Genomic DNA, 18,537 nt, shown 5'->3' with positions numbered 1-18,537 from the left:
TTTCTTTAGAGAATATTCTTTTGGTTTTTTTTTAAATGTTCAGGTTGGATTACCTGGGATGCACCCTAAGAATGGCCATTCTTGGAAAGAAGTGATTAGTTTTTTAAGTGGGGGGTTAGGTCTGTATTTTAGAGTAAATAATCACCACCACTTGCAGGGGCAGACCCGGGGCTAAGTGCCTGGACTCCTGCTTCTTGGACAAGCACCACCTGGGAGCATGGTGGGAAGGCAGAGTCACGTTTCTTGAAGGCCAGCTGGGTCAGGTGTGGTCTGGGCCCTTGTTTACCAAGATGGCCAGAGGTGCCAGCTCATCAGACAGATACAACGTTTATTGAAAGTATTTTATGTTTCTAGTTGTAAAATGACTACTTATTCTGTATGAGACTTCAGCCGATATAAAAGTGGTAGAGAAGAAAGCGTAAGCCACTATAAACAGTTGAAAAGGGCCCACACATCTGTGGGGTCCCCAGCTCAGTCTTTGTGGGGAGGTGCCAGGGGGTGTAACCCATATTTGTTGCAACTGTAGGGCTCTGACTAGAATAAAGGAGTCAGTTCAAGGCACCTGCCATTCCTGTAGAGGCATGTGAGATCGAGAGAGAAGTGGAGGAATTGAGACTGGAGGTCAGGGGCAGCAGGGGGTGGAGGGCACCGTCAAAGCTGCGGTTATCTCCCCCACCCCCAGCGCCCTCTGGCTTTATCTTCCATCCACACTGAGAGGGATGAGAAGGCAAACAAATCCCATCTTGATTGAAGAAGAGGAAACAATGGTGTCTTTGTTTGGAGTTTCAAGGGAAGGATTGACTGGATTGGGAAAAATGCAGATTGGGAGAAGTTTGGGGTTGGGGTAGACGGAGGGAAAGAACCCATATCCCCAGTGAGTTGAGGGCTGCCGTGGGGGATTGCCCTCTTCACTTATTAAATTCTCTCTCTTCTGTTTTACTTTGACTCACTTTTTAACTAAAAAAGTCATAGGAAAGGGGAAAAAATGAAAGAAAGAAAGAAAAAAATAAGCCTTCTTCTCCATGCCAAGCCCATTTCCACTCTGAATGCAGACCACCATTTTTTCCCCCTGGAAGTTCTTAATACATGTTACTTCTTTGATGTAATCTGTATCTTGGGGATGTGTCCTGTACCTGGGTGGGGAGACACAGCTCACTTCTTTCCACAGTTGTCAGAGTGTTTCTTACTGCAAGATGATGACATGATTTCAGATATGGAGGCCCCATCATTTTCCCGTGTCCAGCTGATGGCACTTTACTTCCACTTTGGGTTTTTTTCCTGTTATTTCTCTTCTTAAAATTTCAGACACAGTTATCCTTACAGATCCTCTGCTTACCTGTGTGAGGCTTTCTGTAGAGAATTTCCCTGAAGTGGGCTAAAGGGTAATAAACACGTTATGATTTTTTAGGCATAGCCACATCACTTCTGAGGAGGTTGCCCTAAATACTCCCACAGAGGCCTGTGGAAAGCTTCTTGCTGAAGTTCATGTGTGGATAAAGTTCAAAAAGGAGCACTTAGCTACAGCAAGGGAATCCTGCAAGCAGAAAGTGCCAGTAACAAAGAATTTTCTTTGGAATTGTGGGATATGAAGTTTGATTTCCGTAGTGGGCATAGAAAATTTGAAAAGAAGCCCTTTTTGATAACCCAATATAAAATATTTTTTGGACTGGGTACTTCAGGCCTGTGGCCCAGTGTTTAAAAAGGGTGGTTAGTGAAGGTCTCATTCTCTCTCCCCCAGACACCTAGGAAACAGATTTGTAAAGATTACTCTTTTTCTGTGAAATAAATAACACATCATCTGAAATAAATAACACATCCAAAAATGCATGCAAAAATAACAAGTGTACATATAGGTACAATTTAAAGACACGCTAAATACCCACTGGCCAGTTCATGAGTAGAGCATACTTGGCATTTCCTGGAGCCGGACTGTAAACTCTGGAAGCTGTCTGTATCCCACTGAGTACTTAGTATGTGCTTGCTCCTTTGAATGTGATGTCTCAGTTAATCCTCAGAGCAGCCTTACAAGAGGGTGTGAATATTATCCCCATTTTACAGGTGCGGAAACTGAGGCGTGAAGGGGTTCCCACGAGCTAACCACGGCCTCAGTTAATGAGTAGCAGATGTGTGTGCAATGCTGGGCCTTTCAGTGGCCTTGGACTCTGTTCCTGTGTGGGTGTCAGCAGTTAATTATGGCTGGTGGGGGTGGGGTCGGGGGTGGTTTTCAGTTCCATTATTCTACTGTAGACACGGACAAGATTGGCCTTTGCTCAAGAACACCAAGGGGAGTTCATGGCGGGTGGGGCTCCAGGAGGGAGGGGCTTAGGGGGCTGCTACATGATTATGTCTTCCTGCACCAATGAGTGAGGGATGAACGTGGTTATTTTCAGAGAGAGGAGGGGAACCAGGTTTGCTTAAAGTCGAATTGCAGTAACTAGAGCTTTGAGAGCCTACTGTCTTCTAACTTCATGTTTGCAGGTCACCCGTTCTCCAAGCCAGTCTCAAATCCCACTCCGACCTGGGGGGAAAAAAAACAAACCATCAGTCATCCCCGTTTTCCCCATTGTCTGGACGACGCAGGGCTCTGGCGTCATCAAGCCTTTGCTGCCCGGCTGCCCTGCCCACAGAAGACGCTTGGCCAACCTGCCCTGTGTGAAGAGAGGAGGGAGCCTGACATTCGGTCCTGGCACCCAGCCCCTGGGCAGAGGGCGGGGAGGGGGCTGGGATCAGGCGGAGCAACCCCTCGCCTCCACTTCCCGTTACCTTTTCAGGTCCCCGCTGGGGGTGGGGACCTCCGTAGGACTGGAAACATCCCTTTCCGGGATCCTGGGCTAACTTCTGGTGAAGTGTGCTGATTGCCACGTGCTTAGTTTGGATGTTGTAAAACCGGTTATTTCCAATAACCGGTCTCCGGGTGAATTTCTGTTGATGAGCTGCGGGTTTGAAATGATGATTGTCGCTTTATCTGCCAGGGGTGGGGGGGGGAAGCCAGCTGCCATATGAGCCAGAAGGCCTGGAAAAACACAAAGCCCTCTACGGCACAAATGTGAAACCTAAAGGAGGCAAATTCCTTAAATTTGTAGAAACCTTGCCCTAAAGATGTGAGCACACTTTCCCTGTGCCAGTAGGGTTCATTCAGTCGTTCATTTAAAAATTACTGTGCACCTATTATATGCCAAGTATGAGGTTTATAAAGGAGTTACTTAACTTGGGGCAGTTTTTCTTGAATAGAATACAAGGTAGGACTGCGTTCTGCTTGAGGAGGCTGGAGTAACATCTGACAGCTCACCATCACATTGATCCACCAGTTTTTTATCACAGGATTTGCCTCACATGTGTACTTTTGGACTTGACCTGGAAGAAAAATGAAAGTGGTTGATTGGTTCAGGTGGTTGGATGGCAGTGGGGGAATGTTTTCCTCCATTTTGACCCCTTCATCATCTGTGTACTTAAAGACTTCATGAATGGAAGTGGTTCTTTTGACCCCTCTCCACGAGCCACCATTAAGGGACTGGGGACATTTAGCCTCAAAGGGAAGATGTGGAAATACATGGCTGGCTGCCTTCAGATCCCCGAAGTGCCTCCATCTGCTTACTTTGGCGTGGTTTTAGACCTGTGACTCTCAAAAGAGGTCCTGGTAGGAGCAGCCTCAGCCTCACCTGGGAGCATGTTAGAAATGCGCTCTCAGCCCACCCCAGAACCAGAAGCACCAGGGGTGGGGCCTGAAACTGCATTCCAACAGGCTCCCAGGTGAGGTGATATAATGTAACTGCTGCTCTGTGACCCGCCCGTTGGTACCAGGTTGTCCAGGGCAGGGTGATGTGATGTGATGTGAGGGTGCACGCTGGAGTTGTGCTCCCTCCGTCTCTGGTTTTTAAAGGATAGGATTTGGGTGCATCTGCAAATGGTGCCACTTGCAATCACCTGGATGGACCCCGAGGGCATGATGCCATGGTGTGGTTGCAAAGGAGTGACAGGGAGCTGTAAGCACCAATATGGAAAAATCCCTAGGAATGTTGGTAAATTAAAAAAAGTTGATTTTGAAAATGTCTTTGGATATGTTTGCTTCCATTAAAGCCGGGATAGTAAAATCATAATAAATTCTATTTTTGTGTAAATAAAATATTTAAACATTTTAAGGTGTGAGTTTTAATACACCTACTTTTCAATACTTTTCAACAACTAGAACATTCTGGGGAAAATATAACCATTAAAAAAAAATACGAAAACATTTACATAGGGGCACACATTTTTCCTCTCACCTCAAGCCCCAGGATGGTGCAACATGGGACTCTCGGATCCTGTCCTTATTTAAAATCTTGATAAACTATTCATCATGGATTTGTTATTCATCATGGATTTGTTTGGTATGTATTTTGATTTTTAAAATATTACTCATCTTGACTGATGAGGTTTGGCTTACTCTTAAATTTTGTGCCTGAGGCTTTAACAGTTCCCCCTAGGCAGTGGTCCTCCTGGCCTCTGGGTCCTAAGACGGTCTGAGGGTGGTGGCAACGCCTGTCTGCTCTGTGTACTCCCAGCACAATATTCACCCTCCCTGGTGCTTCTGTGCTTATGGGGCACTGTGCTTCCTTTACAGCCTAGGTCACTTCCTTTAGAGCCTGAGTTAGGTCTTACTTGCACCTCTCTATCTGACATTCCAACCTCACATCAGGGTGAGCATCAATGGTGGAAACGGGAATGAGAGCTCTGATTAGGCTGAGCTCCCTGGAACATGTGACACAGTAAACTCTCCATCTAGAAGACAGGCTCCACTAGGATTGGCCTGATTCTAAAGCATGCCTGAGATCTGGATTGGAAATGCTTTCCCAGCTAGCAGGTGTCATCAGTGTCCTGCCCATGACTCCTGCCATCTTTGGGCACACCTGTCCATGTTGCAGCTGTCCACACCTGCGACCCTGCTGGAACAGGTGAATGGAGACCCCAGCTCCCAAGGGGCAGGATTACGGGAGGTGCATCATCTGTGCTCTGCCCCCACTTTGCCCAGTGGAATTGGACTCTGGGGGCCCACAGCAGTGATTGGCTTGCTGAATGTCCCTTGTAGGGACTCCTTCCAGTGCCTGCCTCACTTTACTCCCCTGTAGGTGCTGCCTGGGGTCCTCTCCCATATCCCTTTGTACTGGAATCTTTGTTGCAGTGTCCGTTTCCAGAAAAGGCCAAACTAAAATAAAAACTAGATTACTTTACCCACCATAAAATCAAAACATGGAGGCATAAAGTGGGGAGAATAAAACTCCCTTCCCAAAGCCAGGTAGTGGTTTTTTTCTTTTTGCTGTTTGCATCCATTTTTGTTGTTTGCTCACATGGATGTTGTGAACCTTTGCATAGTTTTGTCTCCTGCCTTAATCATCTTTCTCATGTTGGATCCCTGGTTAGGATGATTTTGTTTTTCTCTCTATTTCTTCCACCCCTCAGCCCCTGGCAACCGTTTTTCTTCTGTTTCCTATGTGTTGAACTTTTCTGCAAAGAAGTGATACCATGCGGGATTTGTCTTACTCTGTTGTCTTATTTCACTCGGCATCGTGCCCACAGGGTCCATCCATGTTATTGCAAATGGCAGGATTTCCTTCTTTCTTGTTGCTGAATAGCATTCCATTGTATTTATGTACCACATCTTTCCATTCATTTGATGATGGACACTTGGGTTGTTTCCTTATCTTGGCTGTAGTGAATAAAGCTGCAGTAAACATGGAGGTACAGATATCTCTTCAGGATACTGATTGCAGTTCCTTCAGATATATACCCAGGAGTGGGATTTCTGGGTCATATGGTAGTTCTACTTTTAAGGCACCTCCATACTGTTTCCCATAGTGGCTGCACCAATTTACATTCCCACCAACAGTGCACCAGGATTTTCCCCATATCCTTACTGGCACTTGCTACTTGTCTTTTTGATGAAAGCATTCTAACAGGTGTGAGGTGATAAGCAACTCCCTGATGAGTGGTGTTGAGCACCTTTTCATGTACCTGTTGGCCCTTTGTGTATCTTGGAAAATTGTGTATTCAGTTCCTTGGTCTGTTTTTGAATCAGGTTTTTTTTTGCTATGGGGTTGTGCAGGATCTGTTTAAATGGCTTCCTAGTTGGGAGGCTCTGGCGTGGCCGTGACCATCTGCTGACATCTGCCCATCGCCCTTGCAGGCATCCGCCCCTACAAATGTGACATCTGCAGCAAAGCCTTCACCCAGCGCTGCTCCCTGGAGTCCCACCTGAAGAAGATCCACGGCGTACAGCAGCAGTATGCATATAAGCAGCGCCGGGACAAGCTCTATGTCTGTGAGGATTGTGGCTACACGGGCCCCACCCAGGAGGACCTGTATCTGCACGTGGACAGTGCCCACCCAGGCAGTGCGTTTCTCAAAAAGACATCCAAAAAGCTTGCGGCTCTTTTGCAGAATAAGCTGACGTCCACACTCCCAGGGAATACCAGCCTGAGCGAGGAGGAGGAGAAGTGAGGGGGCTGGGGAGACGCCAGTAGGGCCACGTTTACACCGAGCTTTGGTTTTGAAGGTCCCCCCCTCAGCTTTCTGATTGCAAGTGTTTGGTTCATCTCTGTCCTTTTGGGGCCTCAGCAGGGGGATCTGCTGCAAGGCTCTCAGGCCCCTTGAAACTCATGTCCTGTTGAACACAGTTAACAGTAATGAGAGTCTGCGGATGGCCGTGATCACCATGCAGGACTTGTTTCTTTGGGTTTTTTTTGGATTTTCACATGTGGAGGCAGAGGTGTTCTTAGACCATCATTTTAGGTGCCTTGAAATAAAAGTACTCCCACTTGAAATGCTACTCAAGCAAGGAAAATGAATTTTACTGTTCTGAGAGTTTATAGGAATTATTTTAATAAACAAAATGTTCTTGTGAAACTATATAAAAACAAAACAGGAGAGCGTTGAGCTACAGCTCCATGTTTAAAGCTTGTTGTGTGACGTTCAACCTCAGATTATGTCGAATTAGTGGGTGGGTTTGAAGAAGCAAGTCTTGAGCATTGGGTAGGAGAACAGATGGCGTATGAAAAGTTAGTGCTGACCAGCTGCCCCTGCTGCTGACCGGCAGAGCCACCCGGGGTCAATGGGGCAGACAACTTGCCATCGCTTTGGCTGCTTTCTGTGGCCCTGGGCTTCCTGCGGAGCTGCCTCTGGCTTTCTGGGGCTGGGACTCGCGGGCTAAAGGCCCTTTTCCCTCCTTGAGGCCGGCACTGGGGCAGACGTGGACAGCGAGGAGTGCTCGCTGGTGCAGGCAGTGCTCTTGGGTGTGGGACAGTGGTGTCAGCAGGCTCCTTCAGGGCATGTGACCACTGAGCACAGTGACCTTTGGCCACCTGCATCTCCTCCTGGGAGGCCTGGGAGGTTAGCAATAAAGCCAACTTGAGATGGAGACAGGGCAAAAGGGGGGCAGCAGACCATGGGGGAGAGGGGTGGTGACCGGTCTCAGGGTCCTAGCATGAGGGGGGCAGCAGACCACGGGGGAGAGGGGTGGTGACCAGTCTCAGGGTCCTAGCATGAGGGGGGCAGCAGTAAAGGCCCAGAACCCTCAGGGCACCAGTGACCAGGAGATTCACCCCAGTCCCACAAGTGGCCTCCTGAGCTGAGGGAAGAGCTGGGCAGCTACCACATTGTGCTCTGGCCACTTGCCCCTGTCCCTGGTGCTGCCTGGGCTGAGTGCCTCCGGTCCATTTCCACCCTGGAAAACCTGGAAAATCTTGCTTTGGGACCAGCCTCTCCTTAGTCTAGGGAAATGTTTGGATGTTGGGCCGTGTTCTTATTACTTCCTCCCTCATTGTCCCCTCTGCCTCCTGTCCTGTCTTCCCCCTGCCACTCCACTTCTCTTCCTGCTTTGATCTTCACACTGTGGGCCAGACATTAAGCCAGAGCTGGACAGTTTAAGTAGCATATCCTATAACTTGACTTAACATTTCTCTCCCAGGTCAGCACTTCTCTTTCAGAAGGAAGGAAATGAACCCTTTTGTTGGGCATCTGTGGCATGCTGGGCACTGAGCTGGGCATTCCTTGCACTGCGTTCTCTGGAGCACCCCCCGGGGGCCAGCATCCCCATGCCTGTGAGCAGATGTTTTTTAATTAGCAGAGAGCATCATGCATACTGTTTGGAACCTTGCATTTTTCCTTTAATAATGCATCTAATACGCTCTTTCCATAATAGTACAAAAAAGTGTTCTTGTTCTTGATTACATCTATCTATATTGTGTTGTATGGATATACCATCATTTGGGTTATCAGTCTTCTATGGATGACATTTATATTGTTTCCAGTGTTTTGCTACTATGAAGAATGCTACAGGGAGTCACTTGGTACATATGTCATTTCACACACATACAAACATATCTGTGGGATAAATTTCCAGAAATGTACTTGTCAGAGTTATGGATGTACTCACCCAAACATTGATATGTCCCAGTTCCCTAGCACAGAGATGTACTAATTTGCAGTCCTAAGATTTGGAATTTGGGCCAATCTGAAGAGGAGACATAGTTTATCAGTGTGGTTTTATTTTACATTGCCCTCTTATTATGAGTGAGAGAAAGACATTGAATGGCTTTTCATATGATTAAGGGTCATTTGGAGCCTCTTTTGCTGTGAACCCCCTGAATGCTCAGGAATGGATTGTTGGCTTTTTTTTTTTTTCTGCCCAAATACAGGAAGTTTGTTTGTTTAAATACACTGGGAAATTCAGCTCTTTGTGATGGAAGTTACTAATTTTCCTCCCAGATTGTCATTTATCTAGCAATTTTGCTCATGCTGGGTTTTGTTGGCCAAGCAGTTTTGTGATTTTTTATGTAGTTTGAATCGATCCATCTTTTTCTTTTATGATTGCCCAAGATTGAGTTATAGTTCGAAAGGTCTTCCCACTCTCAGGTTACATCAGAATTCTGTCGTGCCTTTTTCTAGGACTTTAGTGGTTTCATTTCATCATGTATAAATCTTTGATCCGTTTGGACTATTTCCTGCCATATAGTGGGAGGTATGGATCCAACTTTACCATTTCCCAGATGGCTGACGATATTTTTTAACAGGGAGCTGGTCCAAAACACACTGAAGAACACGTTCTTCAGGAAAAGGTCATGTGCCTCAGCAGAAGGTATTGCAAATTATAGTAAGAAGCAGTTGTCTTTAATTAGCAAAGATTCATTTGTTCAACGAATATTTACTGGGCACCCACTATGTGCCAGGTACTTGTCTAGATACTGAGCTAGGAAAAAATAAACACAAGTCCCTGCCCTCCAGGAGCTCTCAATCTCGTGGAGGAGACAGGGAAGAAATAAGCAAGTAAATATACGCTGTGTTAGTTAACAGAGAAAGATCACATTCAGTGTTCCAGTTGCCGTGACTATGTAACAGATTGTGCCAAAACCTAGGTGTTCTGTGGGTCAGGAATGTGGACAGGGCTCAGCACAGGATCTGGGGCATGGCTGCTGTCTGCGGTGTGATGTTTGGGCCTCCAGTGGAAGACGTGAAGGCTGGAGCCTGCGAGCTCACTGAGGGCTTGCTCACCCTGGCCTCCAGTGGTTAAGGCAGTTGTCCGGGGCCTTGATTCCTCCCCACATGGGCCTCCCCTTACAGTCTCTCTGTGTGGCTAGTTCGGGCTTCTCTGACGTGCTGTGTTCCGAGGGAGAAAGTCCAGAAAGGGAGAGTCAGGTGGAGGCTGTACTGCCTGTGAAGAGCCGACCTCAGGTGTCCTGCTGTGTCACTACTGCCACATTTTATCTGTCAGAAGCCGGTTCCTGAGGCTGGTCTCTACTGTACAGGAGGGGAAGAAGACTCCTTTTTGATGAGAGTGGTGGGACTGTAGAAATTGCTATGGCTCTTCTAGAAGAGCATGTGGGGCCGTACAAATTGCTATGGCCATTAAAAAAAATACAATCTGCCACATAAGGCAAGGAGGACTGGGGTAAGGATGGACTGGTGATGGTGGAGATTATTGGCACTTTATAGAGGGCCCTCAGGGACTTGTGGCCTGAGGGAGGTAAAGGAGTAAGCCCCATGGTTATCCGGGGAGCATTTAAGCAGAGGGAACAGCAAAGGCAAAGGCCAGGAGTGTACCTGATTTGTGTGAAGAGCAGGATGGGTGCAGCACAATCAGAGGCGAGATGGGGACAGTGCAGTCGAGGTCAGGACCTGGGGGAGCACGTGGCTGCTGCAGGCTGTGCTATGGACTTCAGCTTTTCTTCTGAATGAATTGGGAAACCACTGAGGATTTTGAGCAGAGGAGGAACATGATCTTGCTTTAGTTTTAATGGCTTTGCTGTGGCTGCTGAGAGAACAGATTTGGAGGTGGGAGGTGGGAGTTAGGAAGCTGCTACAAAACTAATGGCAGGATGAGGTGAACACTCAGCCTGGGGCCATAGTGCAGGAGGGCCTGAGAGCAGCTGAGGCTGGAAGTGTTTTATATACAGAGCTAATTGGTTTTGCTGATGAATTGGGTGGGTTAATGGCAGACCAAACCTACTTGTTATTTGGACAGTTCCACTGTCCATAATGAATGACTTGGTCATCCTGGTTATGAGAAAAAGAGGCATGGAGAAAGGCTCTGAAGTCTGTGACCTGAGCAACTGGAAGAATTGTGGGCCACTTAACCAAGATGAAAATGACTATGCAGAGCTGGGTCAGGGGAGGGATGGAATCAGGAATCCCAGTTTGGATTTTTTCAAGTTGCTTCAGAGACTTCCAAGTGCCTTGTAAGCGCCAGAACCAGTTGAACAGGCCGCGGGGATCCCAGGCCAGGACCTGTGGTGGCATTTGAGCCTTGGACCACGAGGCTGGCTGCAGCCAGAGCCCAGTGATGAGAGGGGCCCTGGGTGCACCAGTGTAGAAGCTGTACAGTGAAGAAGAGCCCAGGCTGGAGAATAAGAGCTGCCGGAGGAAAGGAGGGCATTCACAGTAGGGCAAGTGCACTTTCAAAGGTGTTTTGGCACTGGGTGGGCACCTGCTGTTTGCTTTGAATGAAAATCTTTCTTCCATAGGTGTACTCCCTCACTTTAAACAGAGGATAATGAACACAATCTGATCTTTGCAAAGTGACTTAGTCGTCATTGTAAATATGGCCTGTTACACCATTGCTGGCATGGCTTCATGGGCGACAGGCCTGTGCCCGGACTGCTCCGCTGTGCATGTTCCACGTCCATTTTGAGTTTTCTGCCCTCTTCTCACTGGCAGTTGTCATTTTCCTTCTTGTCTGTCACAGCCCCTCCTCCCTAAAGCCAGGGCTTTCCAGGCTACAATTGTTTGATACCTGGCTTCTCCTGCACATGAGAATCGTAGGTGAAGTCAGGGGCTGTCCTGTGAACATTAGTCGCTAGATGGGTTGTTTTGAAGACTTTTTCCTTTTCTTCTTCATTTTTGCTGAGTAATTGTTTACTGGAAGGTAACTTTTGGAAAAGTAGAGTGGAATTATAAGTTATTTTGTTCCCAAATAATCCAGTAGTTCAGTATTAGCTAGGCACACCCTCTTGACATGTCCCAAAAGGTGTGTTAGCTGGGGTTGTAGAGAATGATAATTAGATGTTCATGCAATAAATATTAGTTGTAGGTCTATGAGCAAAACAGACAAAAGTCCCTGCCTGTTTTGAGTTGACAATCTAGAGGGAAAAGTAGACAATACATAACTTAGTAGTTGGTGCTAAGTGCTATGGAGAAGTCAAGCAGAGAAGGTGCACGGAGAGTTCAGGGGTGAGGAGGCTGCAGTATAAGTAGCAGAATCCTGGGAGGCTTTAGGGAGATGAGGGGAGTCTCGACTGGTGCAAACTCAGGGGCTGGCAGCATCCATTCAGGCGATCGTTGGCGATCATGACACTCCTAGTGCTGCCCGTCACACTAAGAGTAGCTCCGGAATCCCTTTCCGTGGCCTGTGGGCTGAGGCGCTCCAGCCCCTGGCTGCCTCCACCTCAGCTCCCTGCTCAGCCCCAGCCACAGTAAACTCTGCATTCCTCACACCCCCACGCACATTCCTGTCTCCGGGCCTCTGTGTGGCCTCTTACTGCAGCATCACTTCACTTTTTCCATCTCTCTGAGATCAGAGTGCCACACCATCGCTGAGGCCTGGGGAGCTGACCCCCAAAGAGCCCTGCCTCCCAGTGCCCACCCCTTATGGGGTCCCCTCCCACACTTAACCTCTTTTGGCCCTGTGGCTCGCTTCAACCAACAGAATGTGTCAGAGGGGACGCTGTGCCAGCTCTGCACCTTAGGATGGCCTGGCAGCTTCTGCTTTTGATTTTGGGGAGCCCTGAGCTGCCATGTAAGAAGTCTGGCTCCTCTGCTAGAAAGGCCATGTGATAGGCCACATGGACAGGCTACCCAGAAAGGACAAGGCCCTGAGACCACATGGAGAGCGGGACCCAGCTGTCTTGACCTCACAGCGGAGCCCAGCCTTCCTGCCATTCCATAAGACACCAGACATGAGTCATCATGGACATTCCCACCCAGTCAAGCCTCAGACAACTGCAGCCCTAGTGAAAATTTGTGGGGAGCAGAAGACCCACTTTGCTGAGCCCTATCAGTCCACAGAATCTTGAGAGATAATAAATGATTGTTGTTTGAATCACTTAGTTTTGAGGTGCTTTGTCAGGCAGCAATATATAACTGGAACCTGACTTCCAGCTCAAATTGCAGCCCTGTCTCTCTACTTCATCTTTCCTCTGCTGTGATTTCCTTCACAGCACTTTTTCCTGACATTTGTATGTACATTTACTGCCCATCTCTCCCACTGGACTATAATCTCCAGGAGGTGGAGAATTTTGTTTGTTCTGCTCACAGCCTTATTCCTGGAGGTAAGGACAGGGCCCACCTCATGACAAGCACCCAGTAAATATTTGTTGAATGAATGACTATATCAGTATTCGCTCATCTAAAAGCAAAATAGCTTTGGTTTTAGAGTAAGCCTTTTCCTCTGAGAAAGAACATCCAATCTCCAGTTCATAAGGGCACACACTGTTCCATGAGGTACATCCTGTAACTGACAGGCATGAAACCCACACATTGAACTCCTGCTACATGGAAGAATGACTAGAAAAATAACAGATAAACATTTAAAGATAAACAGCACTTTAAGCAAATCCAGTTCTGTGTTTGAGTAATCCCTGGTTGCCGCAAAGCAGTGCAGATGCAAAGCCAGATAGAGGAAGGGGCAAAGAGCACCCAGGTACCAGGTAGGAGAATGGAAGGCCCTGCCCCAGATGCTCGTGACTCCAGGGCCCGCCCTGCACCGCTGCTACGTTACAGTCCTCCCAGAGAGGCCTCTGGGCTCCAGAGCCGTGCCTTCCATGGAAATGGGCAGATTCATGGTCCACAGAGACTTGCTGGGCTCCAGAGTCCTGCCTTCCATGCAAACAGGCAGATTTGTGTGGTCACTGTGGTCCACACAGTTGCTATTTCAGTTGTCTCCTCTGTTGTCCCCGCCTGACATTTTCTCAACTGATTCCCGCCAGCACACCATTTTAGCTGACGTGGGTGAGTGTGTCGTGGGGACAGCAGATGGATGGGATGACAAATAGCAGGATGGTGGGGACAGCTGAGAAGTGCTTTTTCCTGTGCCAATGCTGTTGGCTGTGCACATGCTCCAATGTCGTCTAGACACTGCGGAAGCAGCAGCATGTGAGAGGGGACAGGCAAGCTGGCTTCCATTTCTTTCTTTGCTGCTGAACATCCTTATCCATACATCCAATCAATCAACTCACCAACCGTCCCAGAAGCAGACCCAGAGACAGTAGTGTATTTGACTGCAGAGAGTGTGATAAGGCTGTGGGGAAGAGAAGAAAGCCAGAGAGGGTGTGCTGGTGGGCAGGTTACCGCTGTGGGCAGTGAGGCCTCTGCCCAGTTTTCCCACCTGCGTGGGAGAAAGCTGGGCTGCACATCCACCACTTGCTGTGTCCCTTGGCTAAGTGTTGCCCTCAGGGAGCCAGCCCCACAGAGATGTGGCCTGCCCTGCTGCCAGACAAAACCTTTAGGCAGTTTTCAGGTTCTTATAAGAAGCCATCCATCTTACTGCTTTTGGGCTGCACAAAGTACCATAGACTGGGCAGCTTATAAACAGTAGGAATTTATTTCTCACAAGTTTTGGAGGCTGGAAGTCCAAGATCAGGACTGGCTGGGCACCTGTGTGGTTGGGGTCTAGTGGCCTCTTTCAGGTGGCAGACTGCTGCCGACTTCTCATTGTTTTCTCATGTGGTGTAAAGAGCAAACTAGCTCTCTGGCTACCTCCTGTAAGGGCACTAATCCCATTCATGAGGATCCCACCCTCATGACCTACACCTCTCAAAAGGCCCCATCTCTAAAGACCATCACACTGGGATTAGGGCATTTGGGGGACACAAACACCCAGTCCACTGCCCCATCGACTGGAACAGTGAGTACTGGGGAAACACAGACAGGGCAAGACTGTGGTTGCTATGCTGACTGGCACTGCCTGTGCATCTGCCACTGGTCAGGCACTGCACTGGCTGTAGGGCAGAGAAAACACAAAACTGGATCCTTGCTCATAGTCTCACGGAGGAGATGGTTATACAAGTAGATGTGGGGAGCCCTGCGTCAGATGCTGTGGGAAGCACAGCACCACTGAGGGTACCAGGAAGCTTTGCAGAGCAGGGAACATGACCTGGGGCTTGAGCAGCAGCTACGAGTTTGGGGTTATATACGTGGGTAGCAGTTCACAGAGTCTCTGCACTTGTATGGTGGCGGCCTTCTGTGATGTGGGACAGCTGGAATTCCTAACGAAGGAACTATTCCCTGGGCATTCAAGGAAAGCTATACCTGATGGGGGCAGAGGGCTTTCAGGCACTTCCATATCCTGGCATGCTGGGGGCTGAGGGAGAGTTGGCTGATGGCCCTGGTGACAAATCAGGGTCCTGGAATTGGAAGGTGGGTGGACAGGCCCCTAGTCTGGTCTTCTGACCTATGTCCTGCAATGGGCTGGCTCCTTGATTTTAAGGTCTCATGGGAGGGGAGTGTCTGCTCCTCTGTCATCTGTCCTGGTGCTCTGGAGCAGACTTTTTCATCCTCAGCAGCTCACCTGTTCAGGCCACTTCCCTGTGCCTAGCCCTGGGGAATATCCTATAATCTGTTCTCTTTATATGGCATTTTACAGATTGAGAAGCATGTGACATACAGGCTCAGTCTTGATTCTTGTGGTGACTCTGTGAGGCCCATAAGATGTTACTAACAGCATTTTTCAGTTGAGGAAACCAAGGCCCCCATCTATCAGATGCCTGGCCTGAGTTCACGTGGCCAGGAAGCGGCTGGTCCAAGAGGCATGCCCAGGTCCCCCCATGTCCCTCCTCTCACACCTCTCCAAGGCCCACTGGCCTTCATGACAGTGGGAAATTGTTAAACAGGTGATTCTCTCCCTCTTGTCTCTGGTCTGGCCTCGTGTTTCCTGAAAGACTTCAGACCATTTTACATTCTAGATAACAATAGAACACATGGGAAGAGTCCTTCTGGTTATTGAGAGGAAAACCTCTCTCTGAAAGGTTCTCTTCGGCTCCAGTCTTTTGCTCAAATCCCCTCTTTTAACCAAGAGATGAGTAAGCCTCAGATCTGGCCTTTGGAAGGCAAGAGAACCAAATTAGAATGAATAGCACTGTTTTGCTTCTATTGTATCTGTTTTATGGTTGCCTTCTATTTATGGCAAGCCATAGCCAATTTTTATTGTAGTCATGAGATAAATTTGCTTTTGCAATAAATCTCTTTAAATAAAAAGAATGAACCTGTTTAAAGAAAAAAACTGTGTGAATAATAGTCTAAGTGGTCCTCAGATGTAAAAATCCTGGTGGCACAGGAGTGACTGAAGTTTAGGAAATACTAGGACCCCATGGGGATTAAACTTTATTATTCAGGATAACAATAAAACAACAACTACTGAGTATGTTATATGCCAGGGACTCTGAATTTGTTATTTGTAATCTTTGTAAAAACCCTATGAGGTAGTTATTGTCTTACCCATTTCTAAGGGAGGAAACTGAGAATCAAAGACTATATATATACTTGCCTGAGTTATGCCATTAGTGTGGTTGATGGTAAAAATGTCCCCCGTTCTTCCTTTCCCTGGATCCACAACCTTCTGCAATGTGACTTTCTGGTTTCTCTGTTTAAATATAGCCAGCAGTTTCCCCCTTGGATCTGGGCTCAGCCCCATGATTTGCTTTGGGCACTGGGACATCCTAAACGTGGCCGGCAGAGGCTTTACAGGCACTGTGCACTGGGGCTTGCTCTTTTGCTGCTCTTGGAAACTTTCACCCTTTTGGATGAGCCCAGGCTAGCCTGCTGGAGGACAGAAGACCTAGGGCCAGGTTGTCTCCACAGCCCTCGCTGACACCTAAATGAGTGAGGCCATCCTGGGTCAAGAACCAGCCCCAGCAAGATCCCCAGACCAGAAGCACCCTGCCTGTCTTCTGACTCTCGAGAGGTAAGTTGTAAACCACTGATCTGGGGTGATTTGTAACACAGCAAAGCTAGCTAATCACTTAGTAAGGAGGAGAGGATGCAACCTGGTTTGTTCTTCCTCTAGTCCTTCCCATCTCAGCAAATAATACCCAACTGCTCAAAGCCCTGAACCTAGAAGTCACCTTTCATTTACACCTCTTCCATACTGTACTCACCCAGACCACCAGGCAAGGCTCAAAATACATCCCCAGTGTGGTTCTTTCCCAGCATCTCCTGCCATCCCTCTTGCCCAAGTCACTAGCTTCTCTCATCTAGTCCAGGAGTCCGCCAATTTCGTATGTAGAAGTCCAGACCGTGAATATTTTAGGCTTTGTAGTTCATACTAAAAGGCCTGTTGCAAATATTTAGCTCTGTAGCCAAAGACAGCATGTAAACAAGGGGATGTTGGTTGTGTTCCCATGACTATTTATAGATACTGGAATTAGAATTTTTATAATTTTCATGTCACTGAAAATTCATTTGATTTCTTTTAGCCGTTTCAAAATGTGAGAACAATTCTTAGCTCAGAAACTATGCAAAAACAAGGAGCAGGCCAGATATGGCCCACTCGCCACAGTTGACCCCTGTCCTAGACTAGCCTAATAGCTGTCTAGCTGCACTCTGCTTCAACTCTTTCTGCCCTCCAGACAAGACCAATCTTCTGGAAAGGGAATGAAATGACTTGATTTCCCTGCTGATCCTGCCTTTTCATCGCACTTAGAATAAAATCCAAACTTATGGCTCCTTCATGGTTCCCTGAGTCTGGCATGAGCTGGCTACCTTCCCTTTCCCACTGCTTTCTGGCCAGTCTGAAAGTCTGCACCTCCTCTGGACTGTGAGCTCTCTTTCCTGCCTTTAAGCCTGAGGATACTCTTGCTGGAGCTCTTTCCACTGCTAGCTTTACACCTTTCATCTTTCAGGCTTCACCTTGCATGTCACCCCTCAGAGGAGCCCTCTCTGACCACCTGATCCAAAATTTCAATTCCCCTTGCTGACTCAGTGACTCTGTTCCTTCATGGTACTTCTCAATCTGTAATTTTTTTACTTCTTGTTTTTACTTATTGTTTGTCCCTCCTTAGGCTGTAAACTCCATCTCTGTCTTGTATCAGTGTCTTGCATAAGCTGGCACAAAACAGACACTCATTATTAAGTGTTGGCTGAATGGATGGATTAGCTTCTAACACACAGCCTTGTGCTTTTTGTACTATCCTGTCCTCTGGCCTGCCTCATGAGTCCCATTTTATGTCTTGACTCACTATCTGGCTCTCCTCTAGTTCTACATATACCTTTCAGTTTGTGGAGCTCACAGGTGAACCCACAGACTATTAGCAAAGGGCTAGCCAGAACTAATCATAATAATGTTGTTGGTGGGCCATTCTGATCCCCACCTCTTTTTCTGCTGTTTTGGGGAAGGGCAGTCTCCCTTTGTTGTTTGTCCCTCCACTTACCTCTTTTAAAACTGTTCTGTGGGGCTTTGGTCTATTTCTTTTACTTTCTTGATTTTGAATTAAGACATACCCAGGTCTCTCAGCTTGTGACCACCTGTCTTCTTTATCATGTTCCGTGGTAACTGCCTGTCTTTGATTCTTAAACACACCTCCACCTTAAGTTTAAGTGCTGACTATGGTAATGGAAAAAGGAAGCATCCACATGTAGGACAGTTCATTAAGTAAGCAGTACAAAGTTGCTTATCTGTCCAGCTGAAGTCAGTTCCAAGGTAGAGGGAACTAAGATTTGCCCAGTGCCCACTCCCCTTCCACCCTTGTCCACACATTTCCCCATGTTAATTGTTCAGACAACACTGGGGTCAGTGATATCCTCAAATTACTGATGAAAAACAGGCAGAGGGAAGTGAAATGACTCACCTAACATTGCAAGATTAGGACTTGAACCCAGGTCTGCCTGCTTCTGAGACTCCTACTCTCTGCACTACACCATCTCTTTTCTGGCATTGTTGGTAAGACTGACATTAGGTAGATTTGGGGTTCAGGCCCAAGCACTTAGAAAAAAGATTTGGCTGAACAAGGGAAGGAAGGGAAGCTATTTTAGGCAAAGTCATCAGCACTAATGATAGATTTGAAATAGTCATGAGCCTGG

At 47.6% G+C, this 18,537-nt stretch overlaps 2 protein-coding genes across 3 annotated transcripts in view; one reads left to right on the top strand and one right to left on the bottom strand.

Moving 5' to 3' along the window:
• OVOL2 (ovo like zinc finger 2) overlaps positions 1 to 6,895 on the top strand; it is a 25,465-nt gene extending 18,570 nt beyond the window's left edge. The window contains exon 4 of one of the 2 annotated variants that reach the window (XM_017641217.3): positions 6,161 to 6,895. In XM_017641217.3, the coding sequence (XP_017496706.1) occupies positions 6,161 to 6,474 (314 nt within the window). In that variant the 3' untranslated portion in view covers positions 6,475 to 6,895. Of the gene's footprint in view, positions 1 to 2,478; positions 2,856 to 6,160 lie in introns of those variants that run through there. The other variant, XM_073236959.1, reaches the window with a different exon arrangement.
• MGME1 (mitochondrial genome maintenance exonuclease 1) overlaps positions 3,217 to 18,537 on the bottom strand; it is a 27,746-nt gene continuing 12,425 nt past the window's right edge. The window contains exon 5 of the mRNA XM_073236958.1: positions 3,217 to 3,354. Coding sequence (XP_073093059.1) covers positions 3,316 to 3,354 — 39 coding nt within the window. The 3' untranslated portion in view covers positions 3,217 to 3,315. The remainder of the gene's footprint in view (positions 3,355 to 18,537) is intronic.

The sequence above is a fragment of the Manis javanica genome, chromosome 5, assembly GCF_040802235.1.
Source record: "Manis javanica isolate MJ-LG chromosome 5, MJ_LKY, whole genome shotgun sequence".
Classification (NCBI taxonomy): domain Eukaryota; kingdom Metazoa; phylum Chordata; class Mammalia; order Pholidota; family Manidae; genus Manis; species Manis javanica.
This window is presented reverse-complemented; position numbering and strand designations above follow the sequence as displayed.